The sequence below is a fragment of the Cajanus cajan genome, chromosome 10 (genome assembly GCF_000230855.2).
Source record: "Cajanus cajan strain Asha chromosome 10, NIPB_CcT2T_4, whole genome shotgun sequence".
NCBI lineage: Eukaryota > Viridiplantae > Streptophyta > Magnoliopsida > Fabales > Fabaceae > Cajanus > Cajanus cajan.
Window position 1 is genome coordinate 43986716 of NC_138526.1, and position 12578 is coordinate 43999293.

The 12578-nt window shown below is 28.5% G+C and overlaps 1 protein-coding gene across 1 annotated transcript; it reads right to left on the bottom strand.

Annotated features, from left to right (window-relative positions):
• Positions 1 to 874: 874 nt before the first annotated feature.
• Positions 875 to 3161, bottom strand: LOC109817039 (xyloglucan endotransglucosylase protein 6). The gene is made up of 4 exons (XM_020382238.3): positions 2881 to 3161; positions 2564 to 2664; positions 1836 to 2029; positions 875 to 1386 (listed from the first exon to the last, which is right to left on the bottom strand). The coding sequence occupies exons 1-4, from the start codon at positions 3029 to 3031 to the stop codon at positions 963 to 965; spliced, it is 870 nt and encodes a 289-aa protein (XP_020237827.1). The 5' UTR covers positions 3032 to 3161; the 3' UTR covers positions 875 to 962.
• Between the last annotated feature and the right edge of the window lie 9417 nt (positions 3162 to 12578).

Sequence of the window (12578 nt, forward strand, 5' to 3'; positions counted from 1 at the left end):
CATTGGAGTCGAAACATGATTTTTCACATTTAATTAGAAGTAACAAATAATAGTTTGCCCCATAAAATCACTATTGGAGAGAGAAGAAAAAATTACTTTACAAAATGGAAACCAAACACGCACCTAGAATGACTATCGGTATCATCTTAAAATATGTTTATTTCTGACTAAATTTTATAAAATTATCTGCTCTCCACTGTGAAATCTCTAACTTCTAATTAGGTAAACTTTTATAGTAATTTTAGAAAGAGTGAATGGTCTTACGGTATATATTCTGGCCCATTATTACTACTTCGGTTGAAACTTTTCCCGTATCATTATTTTGTTCATGAATGGATATATCTAACCCCTTGGCTTTGCATCTTAGTATTTTTCTGTTTCATATTGATTGTCAGTATTGAAGAGAATTAGAAAGTCCCAAGAGGAATCTTCGGGCTGGAAACCAACATTATTTATGGGACCCGTAAATCTAGGACCTTAAAATTTTAAAAGTATTAGTATTGTATCTTAGTATTTCTTTGTTCCATATTTTTTTGCCAGTAAAGAAACCCTTACGAAGAATCTTGGGGTTGGAAATCAACATCACCCCCTAGATCTAGGTCTCCAAAATTTAAATCTCGGAGCCCACAACCCCACACGACCTGGATTCATCTCAATTATTCGTTATCTTCCCCGAAACTCTAAATTCTCTATAATCTAAAATAACCAAACAATATCTTAATTAACCTTCTTGGTCCCCAAGGTAACCTCGTGAGCTAGCTAGCGGTACCCCAATGCGAGACACACTCTCTTAAAACAAATCCCACTACCTCACTTCGTCCAAATAAACTAATAAAAAAAAGCAAGAATAAAATTAGATCGCACAAGAACCAACTTAATAAAAGAATTCAGATAATGCTAGGGCAAATATAATACAACGTGAAACATGAAGAACATGTTAATTAATAGTTCCTATTCCCCCTTCAGTGGTGACGGTGATGCACGCACTCAGCAGGTGTCACGGGGAACCTAGCAGTGTCGGAGCAATAGTCATAAACCATATGGTTAGCCCTAACCCACATAAGCTGGTGGCTCTGGTGCAATGTGAGTTCCGACAACGTGGGTTCGTCCCACCAATACTTCTTATCCTCACTGCTGCTACATTTCTTAGCGTTATCCTCTGATGCCACTGGCACGTGGCACTCGCACGCATCGATTTCGAAGTCCTTGTAGGTCGCAATGAATGGCGCATGGCTCCAATCTGTCTTCACACGACCACCCTGTGTGGCCCAATCATCTGCGTTCCATATAGAACTGTACACCCCCATGGCTTGGTCCTTTGGGTAGGGAATGCCTTTGTGTTCCAAATTTGTGTGCACCCTTATTGGCGTCTCATCCACTAGGAATCTGTACATTCAGATATTTTAGTAAATGTTACAATTTTTCACTTGTACTGAAAAATACACGTACCATTTATTTAAACATAAAATACAATGCGCATGGTGTATACACTGGTGTTTGGTTATAATTTGTCCAAGGGTGGAAATAGACATGTCTCACTCTCGGTAAGAATTAAGATTGCTTTTGCTTTTGGATTTTACCATGGGCTTGTCTTTATAATTTTATGGGACCCAACGAGGCACAAATGATAGCACAAGCTCAACTGACAAAAGCATGCAATTTCGTGTTTTCTTGACAGCTTTTCGGGTTCATGTAAAAAGAGTCCATGTTCACAAATTTTACTTACTTCAATGCACTTTATAAAAGTTTTTATACTGTGAACTGAGTAAATTATGTAAAATTCAGTAATTTAATATTACTATATGATATGTGATTACATAAGATTTGATACTCACACAACTTGGCGCTGGTTCCAGAAGATGGAATAGGTGTGGAAGTCCTTGGTGGGGTCGAACCAGAGGTTGAGTCTCTGCTCCCTGTTACCTACTCCATTCACGTACACGTTCGTTTGGACCGAGTAAGGTTCACCAGTGGTGTTGCCCAGGAACTCAAAATCAAACTCGTTGTGACTTGGGCCGTCTGATGACATCTGCATCACACAAATTGAAAATGAACATCAACGTCTTAGTCATTTAATATACCATCAATTATTGGACTAGGGTCACCATCCCTTGTCAAGGTCATAAATATAGGTCAATACAAAGTGGAATAAATTGCACAGGATTGTTAGGTTGATCAATGTCAAAATGAAGGGATCTCATTGTAGTTTAAAATATGAATCTTAAATAATTCTAAATCCTCTCTTTATAATGCTTCTTATTTTTAAATATGTCCACTGTTAGATTTAATATTTATTAAAAAGATATTATGAGAATTTGCAAGAGGATAGAATGATAGTAAGGTATAAAGCTATACTTAAAAAATAGGTTCGTGGCTCAAAATATGGAGACAGATATACAGAGACAATAAATGCAAGAATCAATTGTATGTGCAAATTCACGGGTTGAAATGAAGTAGGTAGCTGTCACTAATGCCTCTGGTATAAGTCAATTCAAAGAGTTGTCTGCACTTGAACAAATTTGTACTTAAATAAATACAACAAAAAAAAAAAAATTTCACTTACATAGAAAGCAGTAACAGTTCCAGCAGAGTCACCCTCCACAAGCTTGAGCTGGATGGTCACTTTCCCAAACATATACTTGCTCTTGGATCCAAATCCAGCACCTGCAATGTCCCAAAAAAGCCACATTTTTTTAACATAAATTAACAAAAATAACATTTTGCAATGATATTAAATGAGCTATTTAGAATCAGATCTAACAAAAAACAGTCTAAAATTAGACATGATGGCATTCAGTTTTGAGAGATCTCTAACAATAACATTACTGAAAAGGGTTTCAAAGGAAAGAACATTATACAAAGCAGTAAATGGCAAATTACCAGAATAGTTATCAAGCTTAAGCTTGAGGAGTTCTCCTTCATGGATGAAATGGTCCATAGCCCAACCGGGCTGAAAGAGTTCATCAAACTTGGCAGAGGCAGCCAAGCCCACCAACAAAAAACCCACCAACAACCCCAACATTTTAGCCATTAGCAACAATAGAGAAAAGAAAATAATAAAAAAGGGGATGAATTTTATGCAAGTGAGAAGTGAAGTGAAGTGAAGCGAAGCTTCTAAAATGGTCTCAGTGTGATGGCTCACAAGATAGGCCTGTGGACATTGGGTATTATTTATAGCCACATTCATTCACTCCACGTAACGAAGGCGTGTGCCATGTCACGTGCCACGTCCGGGTTTCAAATTCCGAGGAATGGACAAAACATAAATTGATGTGAGATTAAAAAATATAGCCGTTACTGTGGCAGTGACACAGCTGGCAAAAGCTGTTGACAGGGAGTGGGTACCACTGCATCTAAAAAGAATGATGGCAGATCAAGGCCAATAGAATATCGCCACGTGGACGATGCCAGCTGGTTCTCTCAACTGAACAGTTGTCATCCGCTGTATGAGCATAAAAATCTCGTGCTTTTCCCCCCCACCCGTTCAGTCCCCCATCCCTTCAAACATGGAGGGGTTCTCTCACTAAATTTTATTTATGCAGGTTTGTCAAAGCTAAACTAATTGATGATAATATACTAGTTGTACCCAAATTTGCAACTCAATGAAATGTTACGTGTACAATTATGAATTAAATTGTAAAACCATTTTAAATGTGTGAAGGTAAAATTCGTGATATTTTGTGATCGAATATTAAATAGTAGTAATAACAATCCTTGATTCCTGAGTGCTTTTAAAATTGGAGTGCGATATCTACTTTGTTAGACATTTTTGCTTTTGTTGACAGCATTTCCAGCTGGACAGTGCAAAGCGCAATTATACAAAGGGACTAGGGAGTAGGGACCCATTCATCTTTTTCATATTCATTCATCAATTGCCTCTTCAAGGTATTATGGACTTAATAGTACTGGAGTATTTTTTTTGTCTTGAGATCTGTGCACTGTGTTTATTGGAAATCTACATTATGCTCACTTGAGGATATACATGTTACAAAAACTACAGTGTTTTATCCAAGGAAATGGGTTTAAATTTTTACCTTCTTACAAATATGCTCTTTTCCCTCATATTAGAACTTAGAAGATTTGTTTAGGGTATGATTGATTTCACAGCAAATATGTCTTGAAGCAATTTTATTGTATTAAAATAATTAGAAATATATTTGTAGCTTGTTTTATTATTAAAAAATTTGATTTTAAGATTTAAAAATTTACATTTACATGAAAATAACTATTGATGTTTTTTTTTTATTAAACAAAATCATTTTTGAAGTTTCATTTATCCATATTTAATTATACATTCAAAATTAATTTTGATAAAAAAAAATTTAAATAACATTTAATATGAAAATTAAGGCCATTTAAATAAAAATCACGTTACTTTAATTTAATTTTACTTAAAATCAATTATGTAAATTCACTTTGATGCAAAATCAATTATATCAACACATGTTCAAACAGTACACTCTTAGAATACTTCATGTATTAATTATTAATTTAATATTATAAAATTCTTTAATTATAAGTATTTAAGGATTTTTTTTTATATAATAATGTTAGTAAAAGTCAAGCTTAAATATCTATATATCCATTTTAATTTTTATTATTATAATGATTCTAGTAGTTTAGTCATTTTTAATTTAATGATTGAAGAATTTTATGGGAATGCTTAGGAATTTATCTTTGTTTGAAGGGTATTTAGAAATTTTAATTTTAATTTTTCAATAAAAATTAAAATAATAATATATTGAGAATAAGAAAGATGAAAAGAATTAAAATTAGTAAAAATATTTTTTTGTTTTAAAATAAGAGTATATCTTATTAAAGTTGGGGAAAATTTAGAAAAAGAATCAAAATTTAGGATAAATTTAATATTATTAATTAAATTAACTAATTTTATTATCTCTATAGAATTAGTTAAAATTTTTATAAACCAGTGTATGCAATTTTTTTGTTTTAAATTTTGGTATTATTTTATATGGTTGTGATATTTAAATTTTTAATCGTTGGTTATTCCATTACAAAAAAAAATTTAAAAAAATACTTGCGTTACTTGACCATATATTATATATCACGTGACAATTATATTTTATATTATGAAAATGGATACGCCACAACATCGGATAGAGCCATGTATGCCTTTTAATAATAGACATCGACTATAAAATGGAAAGCAAAAAATATAGATATTATAAAAATTAAAAATAGATGAAATAAAAAGTAAAACTTAGTATGATTAATTATGGGGATGAAATTAATATTTGTGGAGAAAAGAGAGATTGGAAGATGGTTGAATACTGACAATAAAAAACTCATACTTTTTGAAATAGTGAAGTAATATCATTAAATTAAAGAGTGCAAACGAAAATATAAGAATATGAACACAAAGTATTTTTATATTAATTTATCTCAATCATCGATATTACATCTAGTTCTTTTTCAATCAAATTAAGTTCGACTATCTTATACAAATATACAAATATTCTTTTCTCAAGTTATTGTTAGCTTAAACCTAAGTGTTTTTTGACAACCAAGTATTCTTTAACACAAAGTCTCTCTAGACTTTAACAACTAATTATTCTTTTACGGTTAAACCTTTTTAAACTTAAAGCAATAACACTAAGTTATAGTTGGGTAAAATAACAGTATTGTTTCATCTTACTTTCAAGATGTGATACAACAATATATTATAAAGTTAATATACATAAAGAATGAACATGAATATGTTCAAATGAAAAATAACAACTTTTTTTTTCATTCTAAATCATCATGCTTTCTTGTATTGATGTTTCAATGAAGACGACCATACAAATCTTTGAGCATTTCTTACAAACTTATTTCGTCTGTCTTTATCTTCATTCCTTATGGAAAGAAGTATTCGCTAGTGCATTAAATACATTTTACCAAATTGTCACTTCTTATCTGATTAAGAAGGTTACTTATCATCTTTAGGTACCAAACAGGCAGAACCATGTGTGTTAGGTTACAACAATTCTAAAAACCTTATTTTGGCATTTTTTGTGATTAAGGGGATTTGCTTGCCTTTTTTGACATAAAACATGTCTTTAGTTCCTTTTAGTCGAATGTGAGTATTGAGGAAGTTGTTTCATTCAATCTGTTAAGAAATCATATAGACACAAATAATTATGTTATTAATTAAACATCATAAATGATATGAAATTAAAATGTGTGTCTTTAATGTTGAGTACTTCATCTTGCTATATAACTTACTTATTTTAGTGTCTCATTCATCTTAGTGTTTTATTCACGATGGCGATGTGAAGATCTTCTTCAGCCTCTTCTTGTTAGAAAGTCAAGGAGAAGGATACAACATAGTATCCATTATTTCTAGAGTGGTGACCTCCTCCCAGTTGGTGAAGTAGATCACACCTTCTTCTTTGTAATAAGAGATTGTTACAATGGTGATAAGATGAATCCTATCATAGTGTATAGTCCACTTGTCTTGCTATGGCGTGTGCTTTCACCCTTGTAGACGCCTAGACATAGGCATAGGGAGCATGAAACCAGTCATATTAAAGCTCAACGAAGCTTGTCCATCTAGTCCTATCCAGGTAGTGCTTTACTTAATACCCTTCATTTTATAATTGTTGAATTGCAATGCTTTTTCCATATAGAAAAATGATCTTAGGGTATTCCTCCATTGAGACTTTAGTTTTGCTAGTTGTTTGAGTCCTTGGGTGTCAATTGGGAGATTAAGGTTTCTATTTGGAAGAGGAAGACGGAGGTTTAAGGGAGAAATAAATAGGTTAATGAAAGTTTTATAAACGATCAAGTGTTTGAATGCTTGTGGGTAAGGTGATTTTTGTTTTCCTAAAATGAGTTAGGTGAGGTGAAAGGACAAGCAGGGAGAAGAAAAAATTGTTGATGTGACACACTACTGACCATCCCATTGTTCCACACATTCCTTTATCAAACTCCGTTTCGTAATCATTTGAAAAACATTTATGAGAATTTGATACAAAAAGATACCTTTTTAGAAGAAAATCGATATGATAGAAAGCATATAATAATAAAATAATATGCATTAGATTAGCAAGTCAAATAAAGCAAATATATCCACGTAAGTGTAAAATGATGCATGATAGATAAAACATACATAAATGTAAGACGATGTTAAAGAAAACTTAATTTGATATGCATTTTAGATGCAAATGATCTCTAATATGATGAATATTCTCTTTCTTTTTAATAGACTTCTAGTGTTATCTCACCAATATTGAGCTTAAAGACAACATAAGATACTTTTTGGTTATTAGAATAATTCATAGCATGAAATATCTCTTCCATTTCTTTAATCCATAAATCAGTTTTCTCTAGATTGTACTCCCATCAAATTGTGAAGGTTTATTTCTTCTAAACTCAATTTCAAGAGGTCTTTCAATTCTTTGATTTCCTTATCTTAACACAGTTGCAACCATGTCCTTAATAACTTGCACAACTTTTGTCAATTTAGTATTTCTTATACCATTTGTCATATAAAATTTTACAAGAGGTCACACATAGAACATTACTTTGATACCATCTAATTGTAACACCCTTATTAAAATAATGAGCTATATTTATTTAATTATTATTTATAAAAAGGTTCTAGCCAACAAATGAAACTAATTAAATAGAACATTCTATAATACTGAAATGCATTAATTAAGTTAAAGAAAAAACTAGTTTATTATCTATATAATATATACAATTCATTTCAAGTCAATTCTACTAAATTTTTTTACTCAACTGTTTAGAAGAGAGAAAAATGGGTTTATTTTATTTAATTAGAAGAAAATTTTTAAATAAAGTATTTACAAACAAAAATTAACATACTAAAATAAATTAAAGAAGATATAAAAACAACACATATAAGATGATAAAAAAAATAAAAATGATAAAATAATATATTAATAATACATCAAATAAATAAATAAGACAAAATTATGAATACCTTTTATTTATATATATATATATATATATATATATATATATATTAAAGAGCATAATAAGATATTTTCTCTCTTTATATTAAAACATGATGTAGAGTTCACTTTGTTTTTTTTTATAATAATTTTACTGATAGTAGGATCGTGTTAAAATAATTTAAGACCTAAGACAAAATTTTCAAAAAAAACCTAATAATATAGTATTAGTTATTAATTTTATTATAAGTCTTCCAAGTTTTGGGTAAAAAAATTATTCATCAATTATTTTTAGCATTTAAAATCAGATTTATTTTTTTATTTTACATTAATTTCATATTACCGCAATTCTATAATGTGTAATAAATTAATATAAAAGGTATCAATGAAAAATATAAATAAAAGGTATGGAAAAAAAAAACAAGAGAAAGTGATAAAATGATAATAACCTAAAATGTAAAGATTTCCTGTAAAAAAAATGGAAAGAATTACACGTTGATATTATTGACTGTAACAAATTTAATTAGTTATTTTTTATAACATTTAAATTATTAGTTATTTTAAGGTTAAAATATATTTTTTAATTTTTTTAAATTTATTTTTAGGATTTAATATAGTCTTATTATTTTTAAAAGATTTAATTTGCTTATTTAATTTAAAAAAAATGTTTAATGCCATCCTTCTATTCAAATTGATATTAACAATAATGAAATTAAATGAAAGAATAACATTAAACTTTTTTTTTCTCAAAAATTAAATAAATTAAACATTTTAAAAATAATGGGATCAAATTGAATATTTTTAATAATTTAATTTAGTCATTTAATTTTCAAGTGATATTTAATGTTGTTCTTCCATCAAATTTCATTAATGCTATTGATGTCAATTTGGACAAAAGAATAATATTGAACATTTAAAAAAAAATTATATGATCAAATTAAACTATTTAAAAATACTTGACTAAATTAAATTTTAAAAATAAATAGAAGGACCAAAAGTATAATTTATTCTTATTTTAACAATTACTTCAAGCTTGCAAAAGAATATAAAAATGATGAAAATAAGAAAGAGAAAAAAGAATAAGATAGTTAAAAGAATGAAGTAATTTTTTTTCTTCATAAAATGTATTTAGAAAATCAAATTAATAACATTTTTTTCTTGACATCTACTAAATAGCACAACATTTAAAATTTAACAGTATTATAAATTATTTATTATAATTATCAGTTAAATGTTTAACAGTTACTTATACTTGTTTTTTTTCTGAATGATATATCATTAAAAAAAAACAGTTACTTATGCATATTCCATAATTTTTAGCACCGATAGCAAATCAATGAATAATGATATTTCATGAATATTAATGATCAAATAGCGAATAGTCCGATACAAATGGTATTAGTAGTCATAAATATTTAATCAATACAACTATATATAGGGTGCACTGGTATATTATCGTGTTTCATGCTAAGACCTTTTTAATAGATATATAAAATATTTTTGAGAACACAAGAAAATAGGCTTTTATGTATATAAATATCCTAATAAATATGTTCTTGAAAAACGAACTGAGTTAATTATGTAATGAAAGTTTGGAATAGAATTATAGAAGATGTCTCTTGACAAAAATTACATTAAACAATAAATGTGTATTATATATATATATATATATATATATATATATATATATAAAAACGATAATTAATATTTATGTAATTTATTAGAGGGCCTAAGATAATATTGTCTGTATGAACTTGCATGTTAAACGATCCCGAGTGACATATTGTTTTTATATTCTCTCTCTCTTCTTAAGTCAGTAAAACAATTTGAATAAAAAAAGAATACAAAGATAAATAAAATCTCAAATGGTTTTATTCTTTCACATATGATAATGAATATTCATTATTTATTATTATTATTATTATTATTATTATTATTATTATTATTATTATTTTCTTCTTTCATTGAACGTGAAGGATAAGATGATATACATTAGAGTCATTAATATTCCATACCTTCGTGGATTACTTAAATGTGGTTGAATACAATAACAGTTCTCCCAAAAGATCCTGTAATGCATCTCAACTTTATCCCAGCTATTCTTGACTCAAAAAAAAAAAACACAAAAATGGAGGGTCATATGGTGTGCTATTGCTTGGAATATTTAGAATTAGAGAAATGCATGTGTATTCAAGCATAATCAGTTTGTTCAGCAAAAATTAATGAAGAAAATCATCCTCACAGCTTGGAAGTGACTAAGTGTAAAACAAAACAATTTTCATATCCATTTCTACTTATGGTCAATAAATCCTGGCTTGTGCATTTAAAAAAGTACTTGACTAGTGCTGATGGGTCACCCTTAGAAGGATTATGTACTTCGTGGTGCTAGGTTATTTTATATACCTAAATTGTTATTTGTTTTTTTGAGCCCCGGGTTAAAATATAATTAATTTGATACTACAAACTCAAATTAGTTTTAACCAAAGATATTATAACATTCTATTTATCCTATGTATATGGGTTTTGGTACCTTTTACCTCTATATATAAATACAAATATTTGTTGGCTGATAAAAAAGAAAATATGCATGTACTTGTTTAATCAAATTTGAGAAAAAACTTCATTCTAATAGAATTTTCCGATCCAAAGATAAGTGACGTAACATTTGACTCTTACATGAATATTTTTTTATTATACATATATATGAATTTTTAACTCTATTACTATTATAAATTGATATATATATATATATATATATATATATATATATATATATATATATATATAATATACTCTTAATAAATGCATACTTAACTCTATTATTACATATATATTAAATAATATTGTTTAAAATAATATGTATGCAAAAATAAAAAAATCGTCTTTATATACAAATATATATTATTATTATCATTATTATTTTGTAATATGACTATATGTTAGAATAGTGAATTTAAGCCTAACTCAACTCTATAAAACCGGCTTGTAAGGTGAGGGTTGCTTTCCACTTATATACTATTCAATTGCCTAATCTCTAGTCGATGTGGGACTTGTGTTTTTCCCAATACACCCCTCACGTCCAGTACTATTGGGCTTGGTACGTGGATAAATGGTGGGTGACCATTTTCAGTGATCTAGGATTGGCGGGACTCGGGTTTTCCCAATACACCCCCTTATGCCTATGAGGCATGCATCAATGGTGGGTGGCCCATTTTTTAAAATGGATCTAAATGGCTGTGATACCATGTTAGAATAGTGGATTAACATGGTATCAGAGCCATTTAGATCCACTTTAAAAATGGGCCACCCACCATTGATGCATGCCTCATAGGCATAAGGGGGTGTATTGGGAAAACCCGAGTCCCGCCAATCCTAGATCACTGAAAAGAGTCACCCACCATTTATCCACGTACCAAGCCCAATAGTGCTGGACGTGAGGGGGTGTATTGGGAAAAACCCAAGTCCCACATCGACTAGAGATTAGGCAATTGAATAGTATATAAGTGGAAAGCAACCCTCACCTTACAAGCCAATTTTGTAGGATTGAGTTAGGCTTCAATCCACTATTCTAATACTATATAGACATATATTAGTTTAATTTACTTAAAAAATTGTTTTTAAAAGTTAAATACAGCTAAACATTTAGAATGTTAAAGTTTTATTATAACTATATATACAATGGAGTGAGTAACCAAAGGTAAAACACAAATCACTACCCTGTATTGTGGAAATAAAAATAAAAAATTGGAAGACATATTAGTGTACCGTGTCTCGTATATTTGAATAACAATCTACTATTAGAATTTCTCTTATTATATGCGATTTTTTTCTGTAAATTTTTATGAAAAATTTGCAGGAAATATTGTTCTAACAAATTTTTTTGTGAAATTTTATCTGCAGGTAATATCTTCGTGGATAATATATTTTTGCGAATTTTAAAATTCGCAGGAAACTTTCCTGCAAAAAAAAGTTTGTAAGAAAATTCGTAGGAAAGTTTCTTGCAAATTTTTTCGCAAGAAATTCTGTAGGAATATTTTTTACAAAAAAAAATTAAAGAAATTATTATAAATTCTATCAATAATTCTTCAACTTTCAAATGTTCACAATAAATTCATCCGAAGCATTTGTTTCCATGCCTCCAACATGTGATACATAATCTTTTAAATTCTAAGATTGTAGATTATAAGCCTAACATTCAACAATACAAATCAACTTATAAGGTAAGTGTTGTCCCAACTTATATATTTTTTAATTGTTTTATTTTCAATCGATGTGGAACTTGAAGTTTTTTTTTTAAAATATTAAACTTATAAATTTAAATATTTTTTTTTATTTTTCCTGCAAATTAAAATTTGCAAAAAAATCTGCAGGAAAAGTTACCTGCAAAATTTTTCTACCATTTAGTAAACATTACTTACAAAATAAAATTGTTACAATATTTTTTTGCAAATTTTTACCATAGAAAAAAATTTCTATGATCATTAAAATTGTAGCCAAATTTGCAAAAATTTATTGTAAATTATTTTTCGTAAAAAAATTTGTAAAAAATATATGTAAATTATTTTTTGCAAATAAATTTATAAAAATATTTTGCAAAATTATTATGCAAGAAAATTTATAAAAAAATTTCTGTGAATATTTTTTTGTAAAAAAAAATTT